This window comes from Protopterus annectens, chromosome 8.part0 (genome assembly GCF_019279795.1).
Source record: "Protopterus annectens isolate FY-2018-M chromosome 8.part0, PAN1.0, whole genome shotgun sequence".
Classification (NCBI taxonomy): Eukaryota; Metazoa; Chordata; order Ceratodontiformes; family Protopteridae; genus Protopterus; species Protopterus annectens.
In genome coordinates, this window is record NC_056741.1 from 321,097,505 (window position 1) to 321,121,372 (window position 23,868).

Genomic DNA, 23,868 nt, shown 5'->3' on the forward strand with positions numbered 1-23,868 from the left:
GGTGGTCCACATAGGATTTGTTTTCTAAACCACGTATTCCTTCTGTGAGAAGGGAATATAATGTAGATGCAGGAAATTCATTTTGCATGGTCAGAGGTGGAGCTAGGGAAACAGGAATGATTCTTCTTTGACCTGGTTTACTGCACTTCTGTAAAAGGTGTTGGGCTTTGTGCTGGCCCCAAAAACCCACAGTAAACATTAAGGTCTGTACAACACAAACATCTGTTGTAAGAAAATATGCCAGGGAAGCTTTTGGTGTGTGTTGGCTCTGTGTACAGAACTGTCAAAATACAGTGATCTATAAGGCATTATTTTTCCTTTCTTTTCATTTCTTTCTTTGGTAACTGGGTAATAACTTTTTTTATTAGGGACACTGATTTATAGAGCTGAAATAAATGAAATTTAAGTTTCATGAGTTGAAATCTTGGAATTATACTCTTGATTTTTAAGTGAAATTTCTGTTCATTACAGTGTATCATTGTGATGTAAGTGTACAAGGCAAAATTAAAATAGAATGCAGGTACAGAACACTCAGTAAAGCAAAATGATATTGTAAGTAATAGTAAATATGAAAAAACGTGGGTTGTCTTGACCAACTGGTCTGGTTTAAATTGCTAAATTTCATTCAAAGAGTATATTTTTCCAATGATCAGATTGGGTGCCTTCTATGCAGAGTCTCCGTGTTTGAGTGGGGTTTCTGTGGGTGCTCTGGTTCCCTTACACATTAGAAAGGCATGCAATAGGCGGATTGGACACCCCAAATTAGCCATAGGTGTAAGTGTATGTGCATATGTATAATACAGAAGAACAACCACAGCAGGGCTAGCCACCTGGTGGTGTAACCATTGGTTCTAGATGACTGGGACACTCTGACCCTTTGTGCAAAAATGGGAAAATAGGGTTGTGGATGGATGGATGTATTTTGCAACACTCAGTCCAGATTTGTTATTTTCTGGTATTATTCCTGAAACACGTGGAAAATTAGTGCCCCTGTTCATTATAATAATAATCATTATTATTATTCAAAGTATTATTTATGGTATCACTGTTACACATACTCATCCCTGGAACCAACAGGTTCAATAATTTGTATAATGATGTGTTACTATATTGAAGACTCCGAGTCCTATAGTAAAAGGCCATCTACATACGTTTACTGATATTTGTTACATTACTGTTGAGATCATTTACAAAAATGAGGAGCAAATCCTTTCATTTATTAAAAGAAATCCAAACTGGTATATTACTATATTTGCCGGCAATGTAAAAGATATATAGATTTTGTGTTTGTGTGTGTGTGTGTGTGTGTGTGTGTGTGTGTGTGTGTGTGTGTGTGTGTGTGTGTGTGTGTGTGTGTGTGTAGTGGTTGTATGACAACACCATGCTTTTAATTGTTTGCATGACTAAATCATGGAAGCTACATTATTAAACTTGTATTATTTTTCAGGCACCACTTTAATAACCTTAATTGTTCCGATTAGTGGTGGAGTGTTCGTAAATTATAAATGGCCGAAGCAAGCAAAGATCATTCTCAAGGTAAGTTCGTATACCATATTTATCTTTTAAAGTTTCCGGTCTCAAGTCTATGCCTACATTTCTTAAAAGAAAAAAAAGATTGATTGACTGGATAACCAGACTGATTTATTTTTGAGTTGCTATTCTTGGAAGCTTATACAGACGTGATAGGCACCATATGCAACTAATCTGTCGTTTTTAATGCATGCATAAATGATGCAGAATGATCATGTACGTAGAACTTCAGATATTAATGGCAAATAAAGCTCACATGTATCTCCTAATCTGCCCTATATTCTTTATGCTTTTTGCCTGTGTGCCTGCTGACCATTAGCACCCCTCCCCCGACTGGTCTTGAATCGATTTATTCTCCTGCCACTAGGATGCCCAACATGAGTGCAAAAGCTGAGGGGGGGGGGCATCCATTTATTCATGAAGTTGGTTAGTGCTTTCATCAGCATCTGTTGAATCTAACAATGAGGACATTTCTATTAGGCCTTAACCTCAGACATGGTGGCTGATGTGTGCACCCATATCACCATAGTGATACCATATAATGCCCCCTCATCCATATGCAGGTTTCCACCCACATGTTAGTGAAGATTACCATCTCCATCTTACTAATCCAAGCTAACATCCCCACCTTTGCTACATTACTGCTGCTCATTCCAATCAGTAAGGTAATCATTTAGAGCATTAATGAACTGCCAAAAAAGTATGCTCCAAACTCCTCCCTGCCCCCATCCTTACCTTCTATACAATTTTATGAACATGTAACATTAAACCTAACCCAGGGTCTCAAGTAAAGGAGTAAAATAACTTTGCTTAGTGCAGGTAGCATACAAAACAAATGTGCACACCTTTATAGTTGGATTCATTTACCCAAACATAACATAATTCTGTTGCCATGACTTCAAATATATTCATTTACATATCACACTCGTGGCACACTAGACTGAGGTAGGATCTGAGTTTCTAGATGTATCTTTAATAACCAGCAACAAAACTAATGTGGGGCTTCATTAGCACTCAAATTCTCTCATGTAAGCTAAAAAATGACACTTCATATAATATGTGGAACCAAACAAAGACTTTAAAAATCCTTAGAAAATAAATTTAGAAATGCAGTTATAGATAAAACAGAGGGCGGTTAGTTATCAAAAAGAAGTTTATAATGTTTCAGTCATTCATCCATCCATCCATTTATTTATTTATTTATTTATTCATCCATTCATTAATTATGGGTGATCTGGCAGTACTTTCTAGTTATGTGACTTGCACAGTCAAATTCTGTTGCTTCAGCAATTTTCCATTTGCATGGAGATAAGTGTTAAAGCTTAGAACATTCCTAGAAAAAAAACATAAGATTTAAACCCATCAGCAATGCAGATTCTTTCTGCCATGTACCTCTGCACCTATCTAACAATCAATTGTTCCCCATTATGTGAAAAGCAGTGCCACCTCGAACTTGGTTACATCTTTCCAGTTTGAAAAATAATGAGACCAATAAGTCAGGTGTTCCAAACTCAGCTTGGAGAAATCAAAGACACCTAATAAAATCAGAGAAATAGGAATGGATACTCATACCCTTATAGCTTCAGTTTATTAATTCTCAAACAAACTTCAGTAAGTTAATTAATTTATATTCTGCTACCAATAATTTCTTAAAACTATATCCTTAAGCAGTAGTGTTAACTGCCATACAATGGCTTAATTCACAAAGTAGCTCTGCCAGGAACATTAACCTTGGGTCTAGAGTCAAGGCTACATTCAAACTATGAAAAGCACAATCTGTGCTGCTCTGAATCAAACTCGTCTTACAAGGGAAAAGAAAATATTCTTTCTATGCAAAAGACTGATTCTTTGTGTCCTGCATACCTGCATCCGTGTCATGGACAAATGTTTCCACTATGTGAGAAGCACTGTCATTTCCAACTTATTTGTTTCTGAATGAAAAAATACTGAATCTTATGCTCAGCCATATTATCTGTCTCATTTAAAATAGTAAACAATACTTTTTAATTTTCTTACGTTTCTTTGTTATCCCAGCAGTTTATATAACTAAAACCTGTGCAAAATTAGGTGACATTATGTCACCACCCGTAGCCTTTATGATTCTTTTCAAAGTCAGAGACCCGGGATGAGAAAAAGTGGTAAAGAACTTCTGCTGTTTTTTAAACATGTCCCATCCTGTTTGACAAGTTATCTCTAATATACCAGACATAGAATATAAGTGGCTTGTCTGGAAAAACATAATGAGAAATACCTTAAAATAGTTTGCTATATCAACATGCATCAAGCTCGGTTTAAAGGATCACAGAGCCCTTAAGCAGAATGAACTAGAACTACATATGGCCCTCTGTGTGAAGCCTTACCAAACGCGTCTAATGTGGATGCCTAATTTATAGGCTCCTTCCTTTATGTCCAGGACTCCACCTGCCTTCCTTCCTCCTTTGTCACACTGTTGGCTTTCCTTTGGGTCATCACATGTGACGATTACATGTGCATTTCCTTCTTCATTCTTCTATCCTCTCCCCCACACTGACTTACTTCTGGAGTTCAACAAATGTTGCTGAATAACGAATCTAAGGAGCAAGTAACTGCTTATACTTACAAAGATTTATTTGTCAGTAACAGTTTACCATACAGAGTCAGTCATGTGCCTTATATTTTTAAAATAATTATAGAAAACTTGTTGAAAGATCTTGAAACAGTGGTATGCCTAGATGAAAACGAATGGGAGCACAAGTAATTTTCAAAAAGTGCTCCAAAGACTTAAGTCTAAGTGTAAATCCAGTAAGCCAGAAACAGCATCATGTGTCATATACAAATGGGATTCATCCTATGGCTAACAAACATCATCCTATGGCCTTACAAACACAAGGTGCAGGGTTCGAGTCTCACAAGGGATAATTGGCTAGGCTTAAAATGGCTCGCAAGGGCAGTTAGCTTAGTACTAATCTATGAACCTATGAACCTATAAGGTTTTCACCGTATAGACACCAAGATATGGGTCTGATTTGAACCTCAGGTTCTTGGCTAGGATTAAAGCAGTCCTTCAGGACAGTTAGCCTATTAGGCACCTATGAACATATATAAAGCATTCCTCTGTTTACTTAACATTTTATGAAAGGTTTGTGCTTAATCAAAGGACAAGGTTGACTCTAGTATACAGGTTGTTGAGAGACCAGGTCTCCTTAGGTCCATAGATAGTTACTAGCCATGCTGTCTAGTAGACTACTGAGGATCCTAACCCAAATTTCCACTTGCCCCAAGCATTGCCTGGGTAAGTGCCTTGCTCAAAGTCACACATAGGAAAATGAATGCTGCAGGAATCAAACCCAGCTCATATACTTAATCTGCTGTATTAACTGGCACTGGAAAGGTCAGAACATTGAGAAGAGATGCTCTTAAAAGATAAATAGGTTCAGGAACTAGTGAAAAAATGTCTATATCAGCTTGTTTGTTCTGATCTCCTGCTAAGGAGTGTATCATATAACTTGTTTGCAGTTAAAAGCTTTCTCTAGAGTCTCCTTGCTCCTCTATCTGTTTAAACATTTCTGCAGTTTTTTTCTACCTAAGTAGTGTGGGTAGTGTAGCATTGTCCATATTCAAGCTTGTGTTTTGGGCCTAGTTGGTTGCTAGTAGAGGATGTGTGTCTGAGCACATGTTCCAGGCCATCGTAGTTTAGCCAAAGCCAGTATAGCATTTCAATGAGAGTGAATTGTTTATGGTCATTGGCTGATTGGGATTACCTAGACTACAGCTTGGAGTAAGCACCTCATTGGTTCTTTCAAGCTTTTTTTAAAGTTGTTTCAGGTTTCAACTTTGTTACTTAAGAAGTTAACTTGTGAGTGTTTCTGCCATTTCATTCTGAGCTAATCGGAGGAAGGGCACTGAGCCAACTGATCTGTGATATATAACATTAAGTATCCTGTTTTTTTGCTTATTTTTACAAGTTATTTATAGCACGTTTATTGTCTGCATATACTTTTCTGGCTAGTTTCACTGTGTGTGAGGTATTAACTAGAACTTTTCTACAATTGTTAAGCATATGGATGGGTTTGTTTGTTCTGATTTTTGTTTCCCACCCTCCGTCCCTATTGGTATCCTATTTTTATACTTGGTGGCTTTGCAGTTGCCCGCCCCTACTGTAAATTTGATCTGGGACACTCCTCCCAGTCTACTGTCATTACCTCATTCTATCTAATCCAGGGAGAACATTTGAGAAGGCCAATCCACTTAGTTTCTGCTCCTCCTTTCCCTTTCCACTTTACAAAAAAAAAAAAAAATTTCTAAGCTTGTTTCCTGCCTTCCCTGTAAGTCGTTTAGTGCAGATACAGATTTGCTGTATCCAGGACTGTTTGTAAGCTTCTGAGCCCCCAAGCCTTTCTGTGTTGGAGGGAAGCCTTCTAGCTTAATTTTGTTTCTTATAACTAGCCAGTTTTCTAGTTTTAGCACTCAAATCTGTTTCTTTGAGCTCAGCACTTGTTCAGAACTCATTGTAAGCACAAAATAGGCTACAAATTACTACAGCACTCAACTTTCCTCACTTGTCTAAAGGAAAACAGTTTTTAGTAGTTAATAAATAAGCACCTATCCAGGCATGTCTAAGGGTCAGCTCCCGGTGTTTTCTCCTGTCTACCTGATGAATCTGGGCATCTTGGGGCAATGCAGCAATTGCCTCATGTACACAGACAACCCTCTCCTCCTACTACCCAACACTACAACCTGTGAGAGATGCACTTATATAGCGAAACTGGAAGCAAAGCTCTCTTCACCCAAGACTGGAATACACAGTCAAGAGGAGAATGTAAATGCTTGCACCACACCACACTCATCACATAGTCCCTCAAAACCTACACCACCAAAGCACACACCTACATTTGTGGAGGCTCTCAATAAAAATCTACCCAAGCAACAGGGACCTCCAAAGCAGAAATGCAAGCAACCTCCACCCTCCAACACAACCCAAATGACACATAGCCCACAAACACAGTGTGCCACTCAACCACAGCCCATAAGGCATAACAACGTACCCAACACTCTAGTCATAGGTGACTCTATAGTCAGGCACACTGATGTTCCACTCAGCAGGATAAAGAAGGAGAAAGTTACTGTCAGCTGCTAGTCAGGTGCTATGATCCGCGACATAACGCACTCATTCAGGTCACTCCACAACAAGTAGAAATATGACTATCTCATTGTCCATGTTGGTGTGAATGACCTGAGATGTACCTCCCTGGACTACATGAAAAGAGACATGGAGGAGCTGTCCGATCTTGTAGCCCAGGCAGGTATGACCCTAGCCCTGAGTAGCAATCCTGCCATCACCCAGAATGATACCACAGTACAAGGACAAAATGATTGACTTCAACAATTGGCTAAGCTTCTGGAGTCATTCTAAGGGGATCCAGTATCTGTCTGCCTGGGATGACATGATCAACAAACCACGATGTTTTGCCAGAGATGTCCTGCACCTGTCGCCCTTGGGATTCTGGATACTGGCTAAGGCTCTTGCCACCCCTATAGTGCCTTTTTTAGGCAAGGTTCAAATGACAAATTCACCACCATAGCAGGTACAAGCAAGCAAAATCTGATGGTAAAGCTACTTAATGCTAGAAGTCTAAACCTCAAAATTCACTCACTCGAGGCACTCCTTAAAATGGAGAACACCGACATCTGTGCAGTGACAGAGACTTGGTTCAAGGCTCCAGAGAGCACCCCTGCATTACCAGGCTATAATTCATACCACACCTTTCGGACACCTAACCTGGACCAAAACACTAAAGGCGGAGGCGTGTTCATATTCATTAAAGATATCCACACCTCCAGGCTTGTAGATCAGCATAATGCATTCGAGATTATCTAAGTGCAACTAACTCTGGGCAAGACCGAAATCCAAATTGTAGCTTGCAACAGATCCCCCACCATGCCCCAGGATTCCCACTCCTCATTTCTTGATACACTGGAAAATATTAGGGTACAACCTAACACCCTAATAATGGGCAATTTCAACTACCCCACCATTAACTGGGAAAACTATTCATGTACCAACTCTTGTGCTCAATGTTTTCTGGAATTCATAAATTCCAATGCCTTGGATCAACTTATCCACACCCCCACCAGGGGCAGCAATATCCTAGACCTAGTCATTACCAACACGGGCAACCAGTGTTCCACACCAGAGGTCAATTCCTCATTGGTCAGATCCGACCACAAGCTAATTGCCCTAGACATCCACATCCCACCCCTATTAGGGAAACCACTGTAAAAAATTTCTCCAAAGCCAATTTCACGCTTCTTAAGACAGAAGTGGCAAACTTCACGACACCCTTGCTGACAGACAATAGAGGTACAACTGCTGAATCCTATACAAGTGCACTTTATAAGCACTTACACGAGTGTATGGATTGTGCAATCCCTAACAGAACCAAGATGTTATCCTCCAAAAAACTGAAGCCAATCTGGTGGTCTCCTGCCATAAACAAATTCTACAACAGAAGAAAGAAACTGTTGCAAAAAAGAGTAAAATCCCATGATTGGAGGAACTCTGTGGCCAGCCTCAGTAAGAAGCTGAGATCCCTCATAAAATCCTCCAAAGCTAGTTACGAAAAAAAAATCGTCACTGATCCTAAAGACAACCACAAAGCATTCTATAGCTATGTCAAGAATCTCAATGGCAACACTCAGATCTGCTCTGAGTTACAGCACAATGGCACTAAATATACAGAACCAACTGATATTGCCAACATCCTGGCAGATAGGTTCAGTGCTAACTTTACCCCTCTCTCACCCCCTTAAAGGGCCCATCTCTATACTGGAAGAATGCAAAGTTCCTGTAATAATCACAGCTACACAGGTAAAAAACACACTCTCCAAAGCCAAGAACACAGCATCCATGAGACCTGACAACATCCCAGGCTGCGTTCTACACGAACTACAGAATGAACTGTCACCCCACCTAAGTACCATGTTCAATCATAGCCTCACCTCAGGCTTTGTGCCCACTGAATGGCACACAGCAAAGATTATCCCACTCCACAAAGGGGGAGCCACCACGGACTCCGGGAACTACTGCCCCATTAGCCTGATGAGCCTGATCTGCAAAGCTATGGAACGTATCATCATGGAGCTTATAAACAATGACATTGGTAATCTCCAAACTCTGGACCCTACCCAGTTCAGGTTTGTAAAAGGCAGATCATGTCTCCTAAACCTGATAGACTTCTCTACTTAATGCTAGATGAGGGTAAGGTGGTTGGCACAGCCTATCTAGATCTTGCCAAGGCTTTCAACACCATCCCCCACTCTGGAATTATAGATAAACTCACTAAACTAGGTATAAATTCCTGTGTCACAAGATGGGTTGCCAGCTGGCTCACTGACAGAACCCACATTGTGAAAGTAGCAGACTCTAAATCCAACTTCAGACCAGTGACAAGTGGAGTATCACAGGATTCAGTCCTGGGTCCTCTCCTGTTTGGTATCTACTTCTCTGAAGTACAGTCTAACACAGAAGGTCTTTGGCTAACAAAGTCTGCAGATGACTGCAAACTAGGAGCCATAATCAAAACTCCTAATGATGTGGATATCCTACAAAAGTGCCTCACTGAGACAGATGCCTGGTGTCAAAGCCATAGCCTCAAGCTCAATGCCAAAAAGTGCATTGTCATCCCTTTTGGTAAAAACTCTATACACATAAACTACCACATAGGCAGTCTACTTAACACTGAAAGTGTGATAAGAGACCTTGGGACACAGTTGGACAGTAGTCTCTCCTTTGATAATCACATCGCCACAGTAGTCAGGAAATCCTTCTACATAGCACACCTCATCACAAAAGGTTTCTCATCCAGGAAAAAAGAGGTAATTGTTCCCTTCTACTCATCACTCATTAGACCCATTATAGAGTACAACGCCCCTTTTGGTATGTACCTCACAAAACATCTACAACAACTGGAAAGGCCGCAGAAATACCTCACAAAGAGGATTACTGGCCTCAAATAGATGCCCTGCGCAGACCGTGTCAAAAAACTCCAGCTTTACTCTGTCACATATTGTCTACTCATAGGCGATCTCTGCCTAACATACAAAGCTATGTCAAACCCAGGGCTGTTGGACATGCTCCACTTAAAGAAATCCCAATCCCTCTGAGCTACATGCTCTAGGGACCTAAACCTTGTCACCACAATAAACAGAACATGCTGAAGGGATAGATTCCTATCCCATAAACTTCCCATACTCTGGAACAAACTACCTATCTATATCAAACAAAGCTCCTCATTAGCACTCTTCAAGAAAAATCTTGATGATTGGATGGGAGATAGGAAATTCACCCCAGTGATTACTTCTGTGGCTCTGCTTGACAAGGTCACAGGAAAATAATTTTCTTGGGCGGCAAAAGCCAGGGTACCATTTGGCTAGGCTTATATAGGCCCTATGGCCAATAGCCTAGTGCCTACCTATGAATCTATGAACCTATGGAAATTCTTAAAATGTAGAGAACTTGCAAAATCCTTGAAATGTCATAAAACATATATTAAAATGCAGTTCAAGCCTAAAGTTCACTCAGCAAACCAGAAGAATCCAAAAGTTTTCATGCATATAAACACTTCTTCAGGGAGTGAAACATGACCACTTGTCCAAAAACTATGTTATGAGTGAAATTAATCATAACAACAATAGTTGAATAAATTATACAAATATCACATTTTGTAGTTTGTTATATATTTTCTTGCCTGAATTTTATTCTCTTGAGCCATTTTTTTTTTGCCGCTGCAACGATGATAATATGTGACAAGGGTTTGTGAGCATTATGATAAGATGTTTTCATTATATTGTGATGCTTCTTTAAATGGTACTAGAGCCATGATTCAACATACTCACCAGGATTCAAAAAATGCTCAGTGCTCATGCTGTTTACTCATCATAGGTTAGTTAATTAGCATGATGGTGAAAAACTGTGATTCAGAGACAGGTTTAGCTACAATGATAAAAATCTCATCATCTCACTACCATGTCTCTGACTCATTCACTGCACAAACAGACCTTACAATGCTAGTGTTCTCTCAAGTGGTCCATGCATCATATTAGCAAAGGCAGCCCCATACTCACATGCATATAAACTCATACAGATATACATGGATCGACTCATCCACAAAAAAGTTCCCCCCACACACATTATCACTGACAGAAACATTCACCCATACAACCACACACACACACGCACACATATCCATACCCATGATTCCCTACCTAATTCATTGCAGTGTAACTACTCAGACACACACACACACGCACACACACACACACACACACACACACACACACACACACACACACACACACACACACACACATATCCATACTCATGATTCCCTACCTAATTCACTGCAGTGTAACTACTCAGACACACACACACACACACACACACACACACACACATTGCTGATCTTACCTGAATTCTCAGTATTGCCACTGTAGCGAATAAGTCCCCTCAGTTTTTTGAAGGTCACTGTTTCCTCCTAGAGTAAACTTTTACTCAACAAGTCAACTAAATCTCTCATCCTAGCAAATCAGGAGTCATGGATATTTCCTGGGGAAAGCACATGGCTACTTATCATTAGCCACTGCCCTCTACCCCCCCAACTGGTTCATTAGCATGTGACTTCACCCACAAGAGCACTCTCTTTGCTAAGGCTCCCACAAGGGGAAGCCTCAGCAATAGAGTGGTCTATGAATCAGAAAGGTTTAATAAAAATAATAAAATCTTCTGAGATAAGACTTTCTTATTGCACTAAGCTGTTTTGAGTCCCAGGGCTATGCCTTCTGGTGTAGAACATCGAATTACACATGCTTCCCCAGTACTCTCTCTCTCTCTCTCTCTCTCTATCGGAAAAGAAAAAAAAATGTGCAGATTCCTAAGAAAAGTATTGGCCTTCATTTTTAGAGTTAATAAATTCCACTCACATTCATACAGGAGAAAGTTCAAATTGATGACAGATGATAAATTATCGCTTTGTTTGGGGAATGCAAATGCCGGCCTAACATGGATGCTGAATGTTTTCAATGGCAGACTATAATTCTGTATCAGTACAATTATCCTATTGAGGATCAAGCCCCAGAAGTGCCTGATAGTGCAGATAGCCTTTCACAAGCTCCACTAGAAAGTATTTAGCTCCTAACTGGCTGATGGAGTCAGAAGTATAAGGCCATTGTACAATTGCCTTTTAGCACAGACACTATCAGTAAATTATGTTTATGCCTCACTTTCCTACTGACCACATATAGCCTTCTGACTGTTCCCTTGGTTACTGTGGGCATCCAACCCCTTATCCCTCAACTGTTCCTTTGCAGGCTACCCTCAGACATATTCATTAATGAGTGAGCCACTCAACTCTGACGAAAAATAACCTCACTGTACTTCACTGTAGCACCCATGGAGTGAAGGATTAGATGTTTTTTTTGTGGATGCCTTCACGTATGTGGCAGTCAGCCAACATCCCCATCTATGACAGCATGTGCAAAGGCATCACAACATTGTTGCCTCCCTCTGTTTAGTAGGTGCCTGCAAGTCTTCTGGTCTCCACAAGAGGTCACACAGGTAGTGATTCCTCCCCCATGCACCCCATGGGATAGGAGAACTGGCAGTTAGCTATTTCATCCTATTCCTCTTCCAGACAACTCTACCAGCACCTCAACCCCTTTCCTAAACATGGGACACCAGTGCTACAGATGGATGCCCAATCTCTGTGCCATTGGATCAACACTATCATTAAATTACTGAAAAATGAGTTCTAACTGCATTTTATTTAAAGAGTAAATCATATTATTGGTAGTTTTCTATGACAGGTCAACAGACAACAGACTGTGTTTTTAGCAAAATGATATCTACGACCAGACCATATTTAGAGTAATTATATACAACTACTCACTGTTTTGGCAGAGCCATACTTGAACTGTATTATGTAATTTGTTTAACTTTGTAAACAATAGTGGGTCTATTTCCAAACAAAAAGGAAAGAAAAGTACTCAAAGTAGACAGTTCACACCAGAGCACATGACTCTGAAGTCTGCATAAAATACACAAATGTATAGAGAGTGAAAAAAAATGTACTGTCCATGTTAATGTAGTTAAGCAAGTTCATAAGTTGGAGAAGCAAATAAACTAAGTGTCCAGTAAAGAGATTCATACCATTATTGTAGTGTTGTAGTGATTAGCATGGAGCAGTTGGACCATCACATATTGATGTAGCCAATCTAAAAATACAGAAATTTGAAATGGAAAAAACAGTAATGCCTGAATACTGGGCAACTGTCTCAGGTGGTAGATAGTCAGATGGTTTCATCAACATGCTTATATCAGTTAGTGATTGACACTGTTCAGCTGACTTGCCATTATATATGTATTGAATATATATATATATATATATATATATATATATATATATATATATATATATATATATATATATATAATAGGCTTATATACTGCAAGACTAGTATTCTTGGATTTAATTTAAACATGCATGCTTATGGTTAGAATACATTATCCCAGCAAAAGTCTGAAAAACATATGGAATTCCTGAGAGTCTTTAAGAACATTTTTTTTACATATGACTTTGCAATGGATCAAAATGGAAGCTGTAGAGATTAATTCAAAAATACCAAACAGCAGCAATGTTTGGGTATATCACAGATATTACAGGCAAGCTAGAAAAAAAATATTGGTAGCTGTAAATTTCAGCACAGGTGCCATCTGGCTTAGCATAAATCATCGTTTTTCTGATGCGTTTCCCCATTCTCACTGTCATATACATCATTTTTTAGTGTTTGAAGAACACATTTTAACCACTAGGGGGGTGTTATTGACCTAGCTGAGAGCCTTTTGTGCTTCCTGACACCAGTGGAAGAATGTGTTTGGATAATACAGTCTGCTCATTTTAGGTGAGCACTGATGAAAAGGTAATGTAAAGTATAGCTCTAGGTGATTCGGTCATGTTGACTAATGTCGCCAAAAATGGGCATGGGTAGTTACCAGTTATAAGTGGGTTGAGGACCCAGCCTACTCTGACCCACGCCAGGGACCCTTGCAAATGGTGAGAGAGGTAAATGTGCCCCTATTGGCCAGTGTGTGCCCGCCATAAAGACCAACAGCCCTGGGTCAATAAGCTACTTGCTGGCCGGTGTCTAGTTGCCCAGCCTGGGTTACCTGGGATAGTTCTATTGAGCAAAAGCTGGACGTAAAACCAACTAACCTGCCAAACATGAACTGTGAATTGCTACGCTTAATGTAGGTTCACTGACAGGATGCAGCTTGGAAGTGGATGACATGATGATACGGAGAAGGCTGGACATCCTATGTATCCAAGAGATGAGATGGAAGGGCAGTGCAGCTAAGCCACTTGGCTTGGGATCCAGAATCTACTATTCAAGTGGAGGGCAGCCTAGAAATGGTGTAGGAATTGTGGTGAGAGTGAGGCTTCAGAAGGCAGTAAGAGATATCATCAGAATGAATGACATACTCATGGCAGTCAGACTCCAGTGTAATGATAGGACAGTATTCATAATCTCAGCCTATGCCCCACAACAGGGTTGTGATTGTGAGGAAAATAGCACATTCAGACAGCAATTGCAGGCCCTACTAGATAAAGCAGGACAACATGACTTGTTGTTGATAATGGGTGACTTGAATGCACATATCGCGACAGACAGATCAGGATATGAGGACTGCCTGGGTCCACATGGGTGGGGAAACAGAAATAAAGAAGGAGAAGCCATTCTAGACTTCTGTCTGGAAAATGGCTTGATAGTAGCCAACACATGGTTCAGAAAGAGAGACAGTCACAAGATCACATACAGGAGTATTCAACATGCAACTCAGGTAGACTTCATCCTAGTAAGGAAAAGTCACAGGGGTAGAATCCATGATTGCAAAGTCATCCCCAACAGTTGGCCCACAGCATAAACCACTAGTTGCCACAATCAGCTGCAAGCAGTGGTCAGTGAAGGCTCTAAGGTCAACAGAGACCAGGCTGAAGACCTGGATGTTGACTAGAGAGAAAGTACAACAGTTCAAGGAATTACTCAGGGCTCTAGCACCCCAAGAAAAGGAGGAAATAGGTGGAGTTGAAGAAAAATGGCAGCGCCTAAAAACAGCATGAGTTAGGACTAGAGAAAAGATATGTCACCGAGCCAGGTATGGAAATAAGGTACATAAGGAAAGCTGGTGGTGGAATGCAGAAGTCCAGGAAGTCATCAAAAGAAAGAAGGAGTGCAGGAAGAAGTGGGAGATAGAAAAGACTGACCAGGCTAGGAAGGACTACTGGTTGGCTAACAAAGAAACCAAGAAAGAATTTGCAATAGCAAATAATAGGGCATCGGAGGCACTGCACCAACTTCTGGAAAGTGACTCAGTAAGGGGCACAAAGAAACTATATCAAGTTGCAAGGCAAAGACAGAAAGATAAAGAAGATAGTCAGACACCCTTCATAATGGATGCCAGCAACAACCTGCTCACCTGTCCGCAGGACATCAAAGGCAGGTGGAAAGAGTATTTCTATCAGCTTCTGAATGAAGAAAATCCCACAGAAGCTGTACTGCCCCAGAAACAGCCTATGATGACTGAAGAAGAGGAGCCCACCCTAGAAGAAGTAAGAACGGCACTAAGAAAAATGTCAGGGAAAGCAGTAGGCTCAGATGAGGTCACAGCAGATATGATGAAGATGCTGGGTGAGATAGGAGAGAAATGACTCCTGAGAGTACTAATAGCAATGTGGAGAGAAAGACATATCCCAGATAACTGGAAAATAAGCATACTCATGCCAATGTACAAGAACAAAGGGGACATCCACAACTGTGGACAGTACAGAGGCATCAGACTCCTATCACATTGCATGAAAGTTCTGGAGAGGGTGATTAATAAATGGATACACAGAATAGTAGAATGTAAGATGGGAGATGTGCAGTTTGGATTCAGATCAGGATGCAGCATAATTGACCTGATGTTTGCATTGAGACAAATACTTGAGAGGAAGCTAGAGATGAGGAGACAGTCCAACTGGGCATTACTAGACTTGGAGAAAGCATATGACAAGGTCCCAGGAAAGCTTATCTGGGCAGTACTGCAGTGGTTTAAAGTCCCAGAAACATTGGTAGAATTAGTACAGGCTATGTACAAGGACCCAATGACTCAAGTATGAACAGTGTTCGGCCTCACAGAGGGGTTCCAAGTGGAAGTGGTTGTACATCAGGGTTCAGCTCTGAGCCCACTGCTGTTCATACTGATGAAAGCACATGGAATGAAACTAAGCACAGATAAGATAGTGGTAATGGCAGCAAATTGGAGAAATCAGAAGAAGCTGAGAATAGAGATAGGGAAGATAGTGGAACAGGTAAACAGTTTCAAGTATGTGGGAGGGCTAGTGAGGAGAAGGGTAGTCTGAATGAAGATGTCAAAGCTAGAATAGTACAGTTTTGTACCTACCATAAATGTAGATGTCCGATAGGTATGCATCTGCAGTCATCACATATGGGTTTTCCTGCCTCAGGCAGCCCTTCAGTCGACCAGATTCCAAAGTCTGGGTCCGGCTGATGTCGCCCTTTCCCCGACGTCAGAGCGCCTGGGGTATAAATGCATCAGCCGACGCCATCTTCCTCAGTGTTTCTTGCCCCAGATGCCAGGTGCCCTCAAAAGAAGGCTAAATTTGGAGAAATGCAATAAATTCCAAACATGCACAGAAAAATATATGTATATGTATATATATATATATATATATATATATATATATATATATATATATATATATATATAAAACAAATACACCATAATAGATAACCCCAGCTAGCTATGAGAGGGAAAAGTACCCAATAAATACCAAAGAGGGGAAGGAGGGAGGGTAAACCTGACTGCAGATGCATACCTATTGGACATCTACATTTATGGTAGGTACAAAACTGTACTATGTCCTTCAAGGATGCATCTGCAGTCATCACATATGGGTAGAATGCTATAGCCAATCTGGGGGTGGAGGATCTATGTAAAGGATGGTGTAGCTAAAATGCCCTGCAGGACTGCCGTAGCAAAGCCTGCTCTGGATCTGGAATATAAAGGTAAATTGTAATGCTTGGAAAATGTATGCACGGAGCTCCATGTAGCAGCTTCTAAAATGTCCTTGGTAGCCACCCCTCTTAAGAAAGCTGTGGAGGTGGCTGTGGCTCTGGTGGAATGAGGTCTAATGTTAGCTGGCACAGTTTTTCCATGAAAGGAATAACAAAAACGAATGCAATTCCCTATCCATTTTGAAATTGTCTGTTTGGAAATTGATTTTCCTTGTGCACCAGCAGCATATGCTACCAAAAACTGTTCAGTTTTTCTGTAGCTTTTAGTTCTGTCCAAGTAGTAGCGCAACTGCCTGTGTATGTCCAGGGTGTGCAGAAGTTTCTCCCCTTTGTTTTGTGGATTTGGAAAGAAGACAGGCAGGTGAATAGCTTGGTTTAATGAGACCCTGGATACCACCTTTGGCATAAATGAAGGATTGGTTCTCAATGAGACTCTGTCCTGATGAAATATAAGAAATGGCTGTACTGCCATGAGGGCCTGTAACTCAGATACTCTTCTTGCTGAGGTTATGGCTAGAAGGAAGGCAGTCTTCCAAGACAGGAACTGTAGTTCTGCAGATGCTGCTGGCTCAAAGGGAGGCAGAGTTAGTTTTTCCAACACGAAGGTAAGGTCCCAAGTAGGCACTGGAGGTTTCCTTGGAGGATTGATGTTTTTAATTCCTCTTAGAAACTGTCTTAGGAGAGGATGAGAAAAGACAGGTGGATCAGTATTGTACTCTGCTGAAATTGCTGAAGCATGAATTTTAATGGAAGAGTAAGACAGGCCATTGTGGAGCATTTCTGCCAAGTATTCCAGGATATGTGCCATGTTCATCACTGTCGCATCTAGGCCCTTTGTGGTGCTCCAAGTGTGAAATCTTTTCCATTTTGCTGAATATACCTTTCTTGTGGAAGGCCGGCGAGCTTCCATGATGATATCCTTCACTCTGTTGGATAGCGTATCCTGAGGAGGAGTCAAGGTATTTTCCAGGCTGTTAGTTGCAAGGTTTTCAGGTTGGAATGCAGAGTTTTGTAATTGTGCTGTGTCAGGAGAAGTGGCCATTGAGGAAGAGGCCATGGTTTAGTGCGTGACATGCTCTTTAACAGTGGGTACCAGTGCTGTCTTGGCCAGTCCGGAGCTATCAGAATCACTTTTGGCTTCTCTGTCCTGATCTTCAGTAAGACCTTGGTCATTAATGGAAGAGGTGGAAATGCATACACTGTTAGAGTTCTCCAGCTGAAAGAGAGGGCATCCACTTTCCATGCTTGTGGGTGGTATGTCCTTGAGCAGAATTTCTTCAGCTGATGATTGTGGGGGGAGGCAAAAAGATCTATGTCCGGCCTTCCCCATGATTGTGTTATCTGTAGGAAGATGTCTGGGTGCAGCATCCATTCGTGTGCATCCATGATATTTCTGCTTAAGCTGTCCACCAGTATATTGTCTTTTCCTGGCACAAACTGGGATTGCAGCTCTATATTGAGTTTCAAGGAAAGTTCCCATAGATTCATTGCCAGTCTGCAAAAAGGGTAGGAATGGGTGCCTCCTTGCTTGTTTATGTACCACATAACTGTGGTGTTGTCTGTCCTTATTAGCAGGTAGCCTTGATGCAGAAAGAGTTTGAAGGCCTCGATTGCATGTATCACTGCCAGCATTTCCTTTTGGTTTATGTGCATGCATAGCTCCTTTTGTAACCATAGTCCTTGAATACATCTGCCCTCCATGTGTGCTCCCCAACCGTGGTCTGAAGCGTCGGTTGTAATGGTTTGGCTGGCTATTGGTTTGCTGAAAGGCAGACCCCTGTTTGACTGGCTTGCTTGAGCCCACCACAGAAATTAATTTTGGAGGCATGGAATGAGTGGGATCAAAGTTTCTAAGCTGTGACTGTGCTGAGTCCATAAACTCCTTAGGTACCATTGTAGTTTCCTCATATGCAGCCTTGCTTGTGGAATCAGAAGAATGCAAGATGCCATGTAACCCAGGGCCTGCAGGATTTTCCTTGCAGTCAGCTGAGTTTGTCTTGTCAGATTCTTGAAGTAATCCGGTAGTTGTCTTTGTTTTTCTTCTGTGAGAAAAGCCATTTGGGTGGTTGTGTCTATATCCGCACCCAGAAAAGTTATTCTTTGGGATGGAACAAGTCTTGATTTGTGAATGTTGACTGTATATCCCAAGGCCTGCAGTAGGTGGATGGCATAATTCAAGTCCTTTACCAAAGTTTGTTGGCTGTCCGCTTGTATAAGGCAGTCGTCCAGATATGGGTATATTTGAATCCCCTGAAGTCTGCAGTGTGCAATTACTGATGCCAGGCATTTCATGAATACTCTGGGTGCAGTAGATAAGCCAAAGGGCAATGCTGAGAATTGATAATGCTCTGAACCTGCAAGAAATCTGAGGTGTCTTCTGCAACTTTGTCTGATAGGGACATGCAGGTATGCCTTCTTGAGGTCTAGAGTCACCAGCCAAGACCCCTTGCCCAGCATGGGAAGAAGTTGCTGTAGAGTCAGCATTTTGAATTTTGGCACAATGAGATAAGTATTCAGTGCGGACAAGTCGAGAATAGGCCTCCATTGATTTTCTTTTCTTGGAACAAGGAATAAAATCCTTGGCCTTGTTCTGAAAGAGGAACCTTTTCTATAGCTTTCATTTGTATTAAGTAGGAGATTTGTTTCAAAGCCTCTGCCCTTTGATTTGGTGGCAGGTCTGGCATGCCTTTTCTTTTTGGCAATGTGTGAAAATGGAACCTGTATCCTTTGTCTATTATTTGCAGTGTCCATTTGTCTCTTGTAATACTGTGCCAATTTTCTGAGAGTAAAGAAAGCTTTCCGCCCAAAGGTGCTTCTAACTGAGCCCTGGTTGGCGGAGTCAAAGCAAAGTCATTGAGTCTGTCCTTGTACAGCTGTTGTAGGTCCTGCACTACCTCTCTGGTTGGGAGGCTGTCATTGACGTCCTCTGTAGTAGCCTCTAGCTTGCCCTCTACCTCTGGCACGCCTGTTCTTGCCTCTCTGAAATCTTTCTGTGTCCGGAAAGGACCAATTCTTGGTAGGCCAATTTCTGCTGAATCTTGGTGGTTGGACTTGTAGAAAATCTTTGACTGTTTGTACAGATTTTGCCTTTTCCTCAAATTTCTTTAAGACCTCCTGAGCAGTGGAGCCAAATAACTTTTGCTTTTCCAGTGGAGCATCCAGAAGCTTAGCTTTAACATGGTCTGGCAGAGATTGTTCCTTCAGCCAAGCATGCCTATGTATGACTGCACCTGTCATTGCTGACCTACATGAAGCTTCCAATGCATCATAACCACACTGCAAGAAATGGTTGCTAACCTGCTGGGAATTATGTACCAGATCCTGAAGTGATTTGCGATCTAGGGGTTCAGGTGAAGACAGTTTCTTATGCAATTCATCTAACAAATACTCTTGGTACTGTATCATATGAAATTGACAATTTAATGCCCTCATAGAAAGAGTAGCAGAAGTATACACTTTTTTACCCCATCTCTCTAAAGCCCTGGACTCCCTTTCAGAGGGAGTGGATTTTAGTTGTGGCAGCTGCAACCCCTTTAGGGCCCTGGGAAATAGTTTCTGGATCAGCAGAGTGGGCCTTGTAAAGAAAATGATGTGAGTCCGGGACCCTGTAGTACCTATCGGGTTTGACAGGGGCCGGAGGAAGAGTGTCAGGGGTTATGCTAGACTCAGAGTACACATCATCAATGACATTCAAAACAGGAGGAATAGCCAAAGGTCTGTGCTGAGGTAAATGCAGAAAAGTTCTTAATCTTTTCCTGGAATCAGAGAATTCCTGGCCCTGCCATTTGAAATGCTCTCTCATAGTGTGAAGGGTCTCCCCGAAGGATAGTTCTTCAGGAGGGGAGGCCGAAGGGATAGATTCCTCTGCATCAGAGTCCTCATACGCCGAAAAAGCCTCCTCCTGGTAGTCCGAGAGCAGAGCCATCAGAGGCCTCCTCTGAGGAGTGGGGATCAGAGGGCTCAACCCTGGGCCTTTTGTCTAGAGGAGGTTGAGAGCCCCTGTCCGGATGAGGTTGGGAGCCCCTAATTAAGGAAATAAGGTCCTCTGCTAAGGATAGAATCTGTGAACTTGTAGTGGGTCCCTGAGGAATAACCCTGGGAGGCATAGCTTTTGTGTGTTTAGCAGCTTTAGCCCTGGTGAATGCCTTTATGGACATGGATGCAGGAGGCCTGGCTGCACCACGTGCTGGTGTAGTTTTGTCTAGAGGAATGGTGTCGGAAGTTTCCAAGACACCAGTTTCTGAAGGAAATTCAATAACCGACTCAGCAGGGGCCTCCGGGGCTGAGGTTGTCGGTTGAGCAGTTTCGGGGGTCGGAAGTACCAAGGACTCGGTTTCAGCCGAGACCGAGACACTCGCGGTAGGCCTGGCCGTGGTTTCAGCCGAAACTGCGGCCCACGTGTGTCTGTCCTTGTCCTTGCGTTTCTTTGTTAAATGTGAAGTCGGAGTCTCCAACGGCATATTGTACGAAAAACTAGCCCCAAAAAATTCCTCTGCAAACTCCGCCCGACGTCTAAGAGTGCGCCGGTTGAAGGAAGCACAGGCTGAACAGGCCAAGACGTCGTGGTCTGGGCCTAGGCAGGGGAGGCAGTAAGAGTGGAAATCCTTATGAGGTATTTGTTTCCCACAAGTTAAGCAATTATTAACTTTATCTGACATCGGCTGAGGCAAGAAAGAGTCCCCAACGGGGTACTTAGCTTTTGAAGTCTTCGGTAGCTGAATTACAGGAGCTGGCCGACCGGCACTTGTGAACTGCTTCTGCTTCGGGCACCACGCGGCAAGAAAGACTGAGGAAGATGGTGTCGGCTAATGCTTTTATACCCCAGGCGCTCTGACATCGGGGAAAGGGCGACATCAGCCGACGCTGGACCCAGACTTTGGAATCCGGCCGACTGAAGGGCTGCCTGAGGCAGGACAACCCATATGTGATGACTGCAGATGCATCCTTGAAGGACATTAGAGGAGATGCAGCCAACTGTCATAGAGTATCAGGTATAGTCTATGACAGAAGAATGCCAAAGAAACTGAAAAGTAAGGTGTACAAGACAGTGGTGTGACCAGTACTACTGTAGTGGGCAGTAAAGGCAGAACAGTTGAAGAAGCTAGAGTTGATGGAAATGAAGTGACTGAGAAAGGTGGTAGGATGCACACTGTGGGACAGATGAAGAAACGAGGATATAAGAGCAGAAGCCAAAGTATCTCCAATTGCAGAAAAGATCAAAGAGAACAGATTACAATGGTTTGAGCACATGTGTAGAAAAGCAGAAGACAATCTGGTGGGGAAGATTTGGGACAGACAGGAAGAAGGTAAGAGGAAGCGAGGATGTCCAGCAAAGACGTGGATGGATTGTGTGAAAGAAGATCTGTGACAGTCAGGCATGAGTGTTGAAGAAGGCAGGAGTGTGGCACTGAACTAAGAGAGTTGGTGACAGTTAACATTAAACCCCGACCCCATGTAGAAAAATGGAAAAAAGGGGGCTGATGATGATGATGATGATGATGATGATGATGATGATGATGATGATGAAAAGGTCATTTAATTCAAACAATTTTATAAACTGTGTCACTCCATCCAGACAGTGGAGGGTAGAGCAACAAAATCAGATATGGGGCTAATAACCACAGTTGTGCCAGTAAGAGAATACGCATCACTGTATTCAGTGCCTGAATGCTGGAGGAATACAGTAGCATGTAAAGTAAAAGATGATTGGTTAGTACCCTAAGGATAAGGCAAGAACAGTGGAATTTTGGGAAATCACAGTCATATTATTGCAACAACGGAGCAAATTATGCTTAATCTTTACCCCAAAAGGGAAAGTTCAAAATTTGCAAGTAGCAACTGAATGCAGACTAAGTTGCCATAGCTGTAGGAGGGGACAAAAGAAGTTACAGGGAGTATACCATCAGGTCACAATGTTCCAATTTGTTTAGGACATCCCATTTTTCCAAAAAAAAAAAAAAAACATTGCTCATCCCACTTTACCAAGATAACCACTCTGGTTCCCACTGACCAAATAGATTGCTTTACGTACAATCTGAGCTGTCTGATGTCAGTGATATATATATATATATATATATATATATATATATATATATATATATAGGTCTACTTCTGCAGACCAATATTACACTCTATCAAAACATAAATCAGAGATATGAATCTGCAGAAACTACAGTTTAAGAAAACTACAAACTACTGAACTACAAAACACCAAACAAGGAACTTTGAACATGTTTCTGGACTTTAACTTTTCCCCACTGTGTAATCTCAGAGTTGGTTTATAAAATGTGCAATGGGTGTGAGGGGTGCAACTACCCACATGGGGGGTGCAGGGGGCTTGCTCCCCTGCAAAAACCTCAATAAAAGTTAACTTTTCCCTTTAAATTTTAAAATGTGTAGAGTATCTGTAGAGATGCAGACCAGCTGACAAGGGAGGTGGGATTGTGATCATAGATAGATCTTTTTATATTGAACAGACACTTAGCATGCTTTCTGATGATTTAACTTATGTGAATGTAATGAGATTCAAGAAACAAGTGCTTATTGATAGAGTACATTTTTTGTATGACTTTCTAATGACTGGTCTCATAAACTCAAAGGTATATCATTATTTAGAGGTTGAACCTCCTGTTATACCTGTTTTATAAAGACTACCTAAAGTCTGTAAGGATCATGTGAAACCTCCGATGAGACACATCTTTTCTAGTAAAGGCTGGGTTACTGAGCCTTTATCATTTTATACTGAAAAGAACTTAGGGCCACTTTTGGATACCATACCTACAATTTTGAGAAATACTAAGTCCTTTTTAAAGGACTTGTATACATGGTCAATTAATTTTCATGGGGATACCAATTTTTTGTTAGTTACTCTTGATGTAGTATCTTTATTTACTATGATCCCCAATGAGTACAGCATAGAGAGTATTTGTACTTTCCTAGTTTGTAAGACATGTTTTGATGTGAATAAGATTGAAGTTATATGTACACTACTTGAACTAGTCTTGGAAAATAATGCATTTACATTTGACAATAATTTTTTCATCCAAAAGACAGGTGTTGCAATGGGCACTGCATGTGCCAACACTTATGCCAAGTTAGTGTTGGTACTATGGGAAGATGTTTTGATGATAACCCCTTCTTTGCATTTGTATATTTTTACAGATGCTTTGTTGATGACATCTTTTTTATTTGGGGAAATACAGAAGTTAGGTTTAATGCAGTTATAAAGTA

At 41.4% G+C, this 23,868-nt stretch overlaps 1 protein-coding gene across 1 annotated transcript in view; it reads left to right on the forward strand.

Moving 5' to 3' along the window:
* The window catches only part of SLC10A6 (solute carrier family 10 member 6), a 470,481-nt gene that overhangs the window by 263,295 nt on the left and 183,318 nt on the right, over positions 1–23,868 (forward strand). Inside the window, exon 3 of the mRNA XM_044079817.1 lies at positions 1,448–1,536. Coding sequence (XP_043935752.1) covers positions 1,448–1,536 — 89 coding nt within the window. The remainder of the gene's footprint in view (positions 1–1,447; positions 1,537–23,868) is intronic.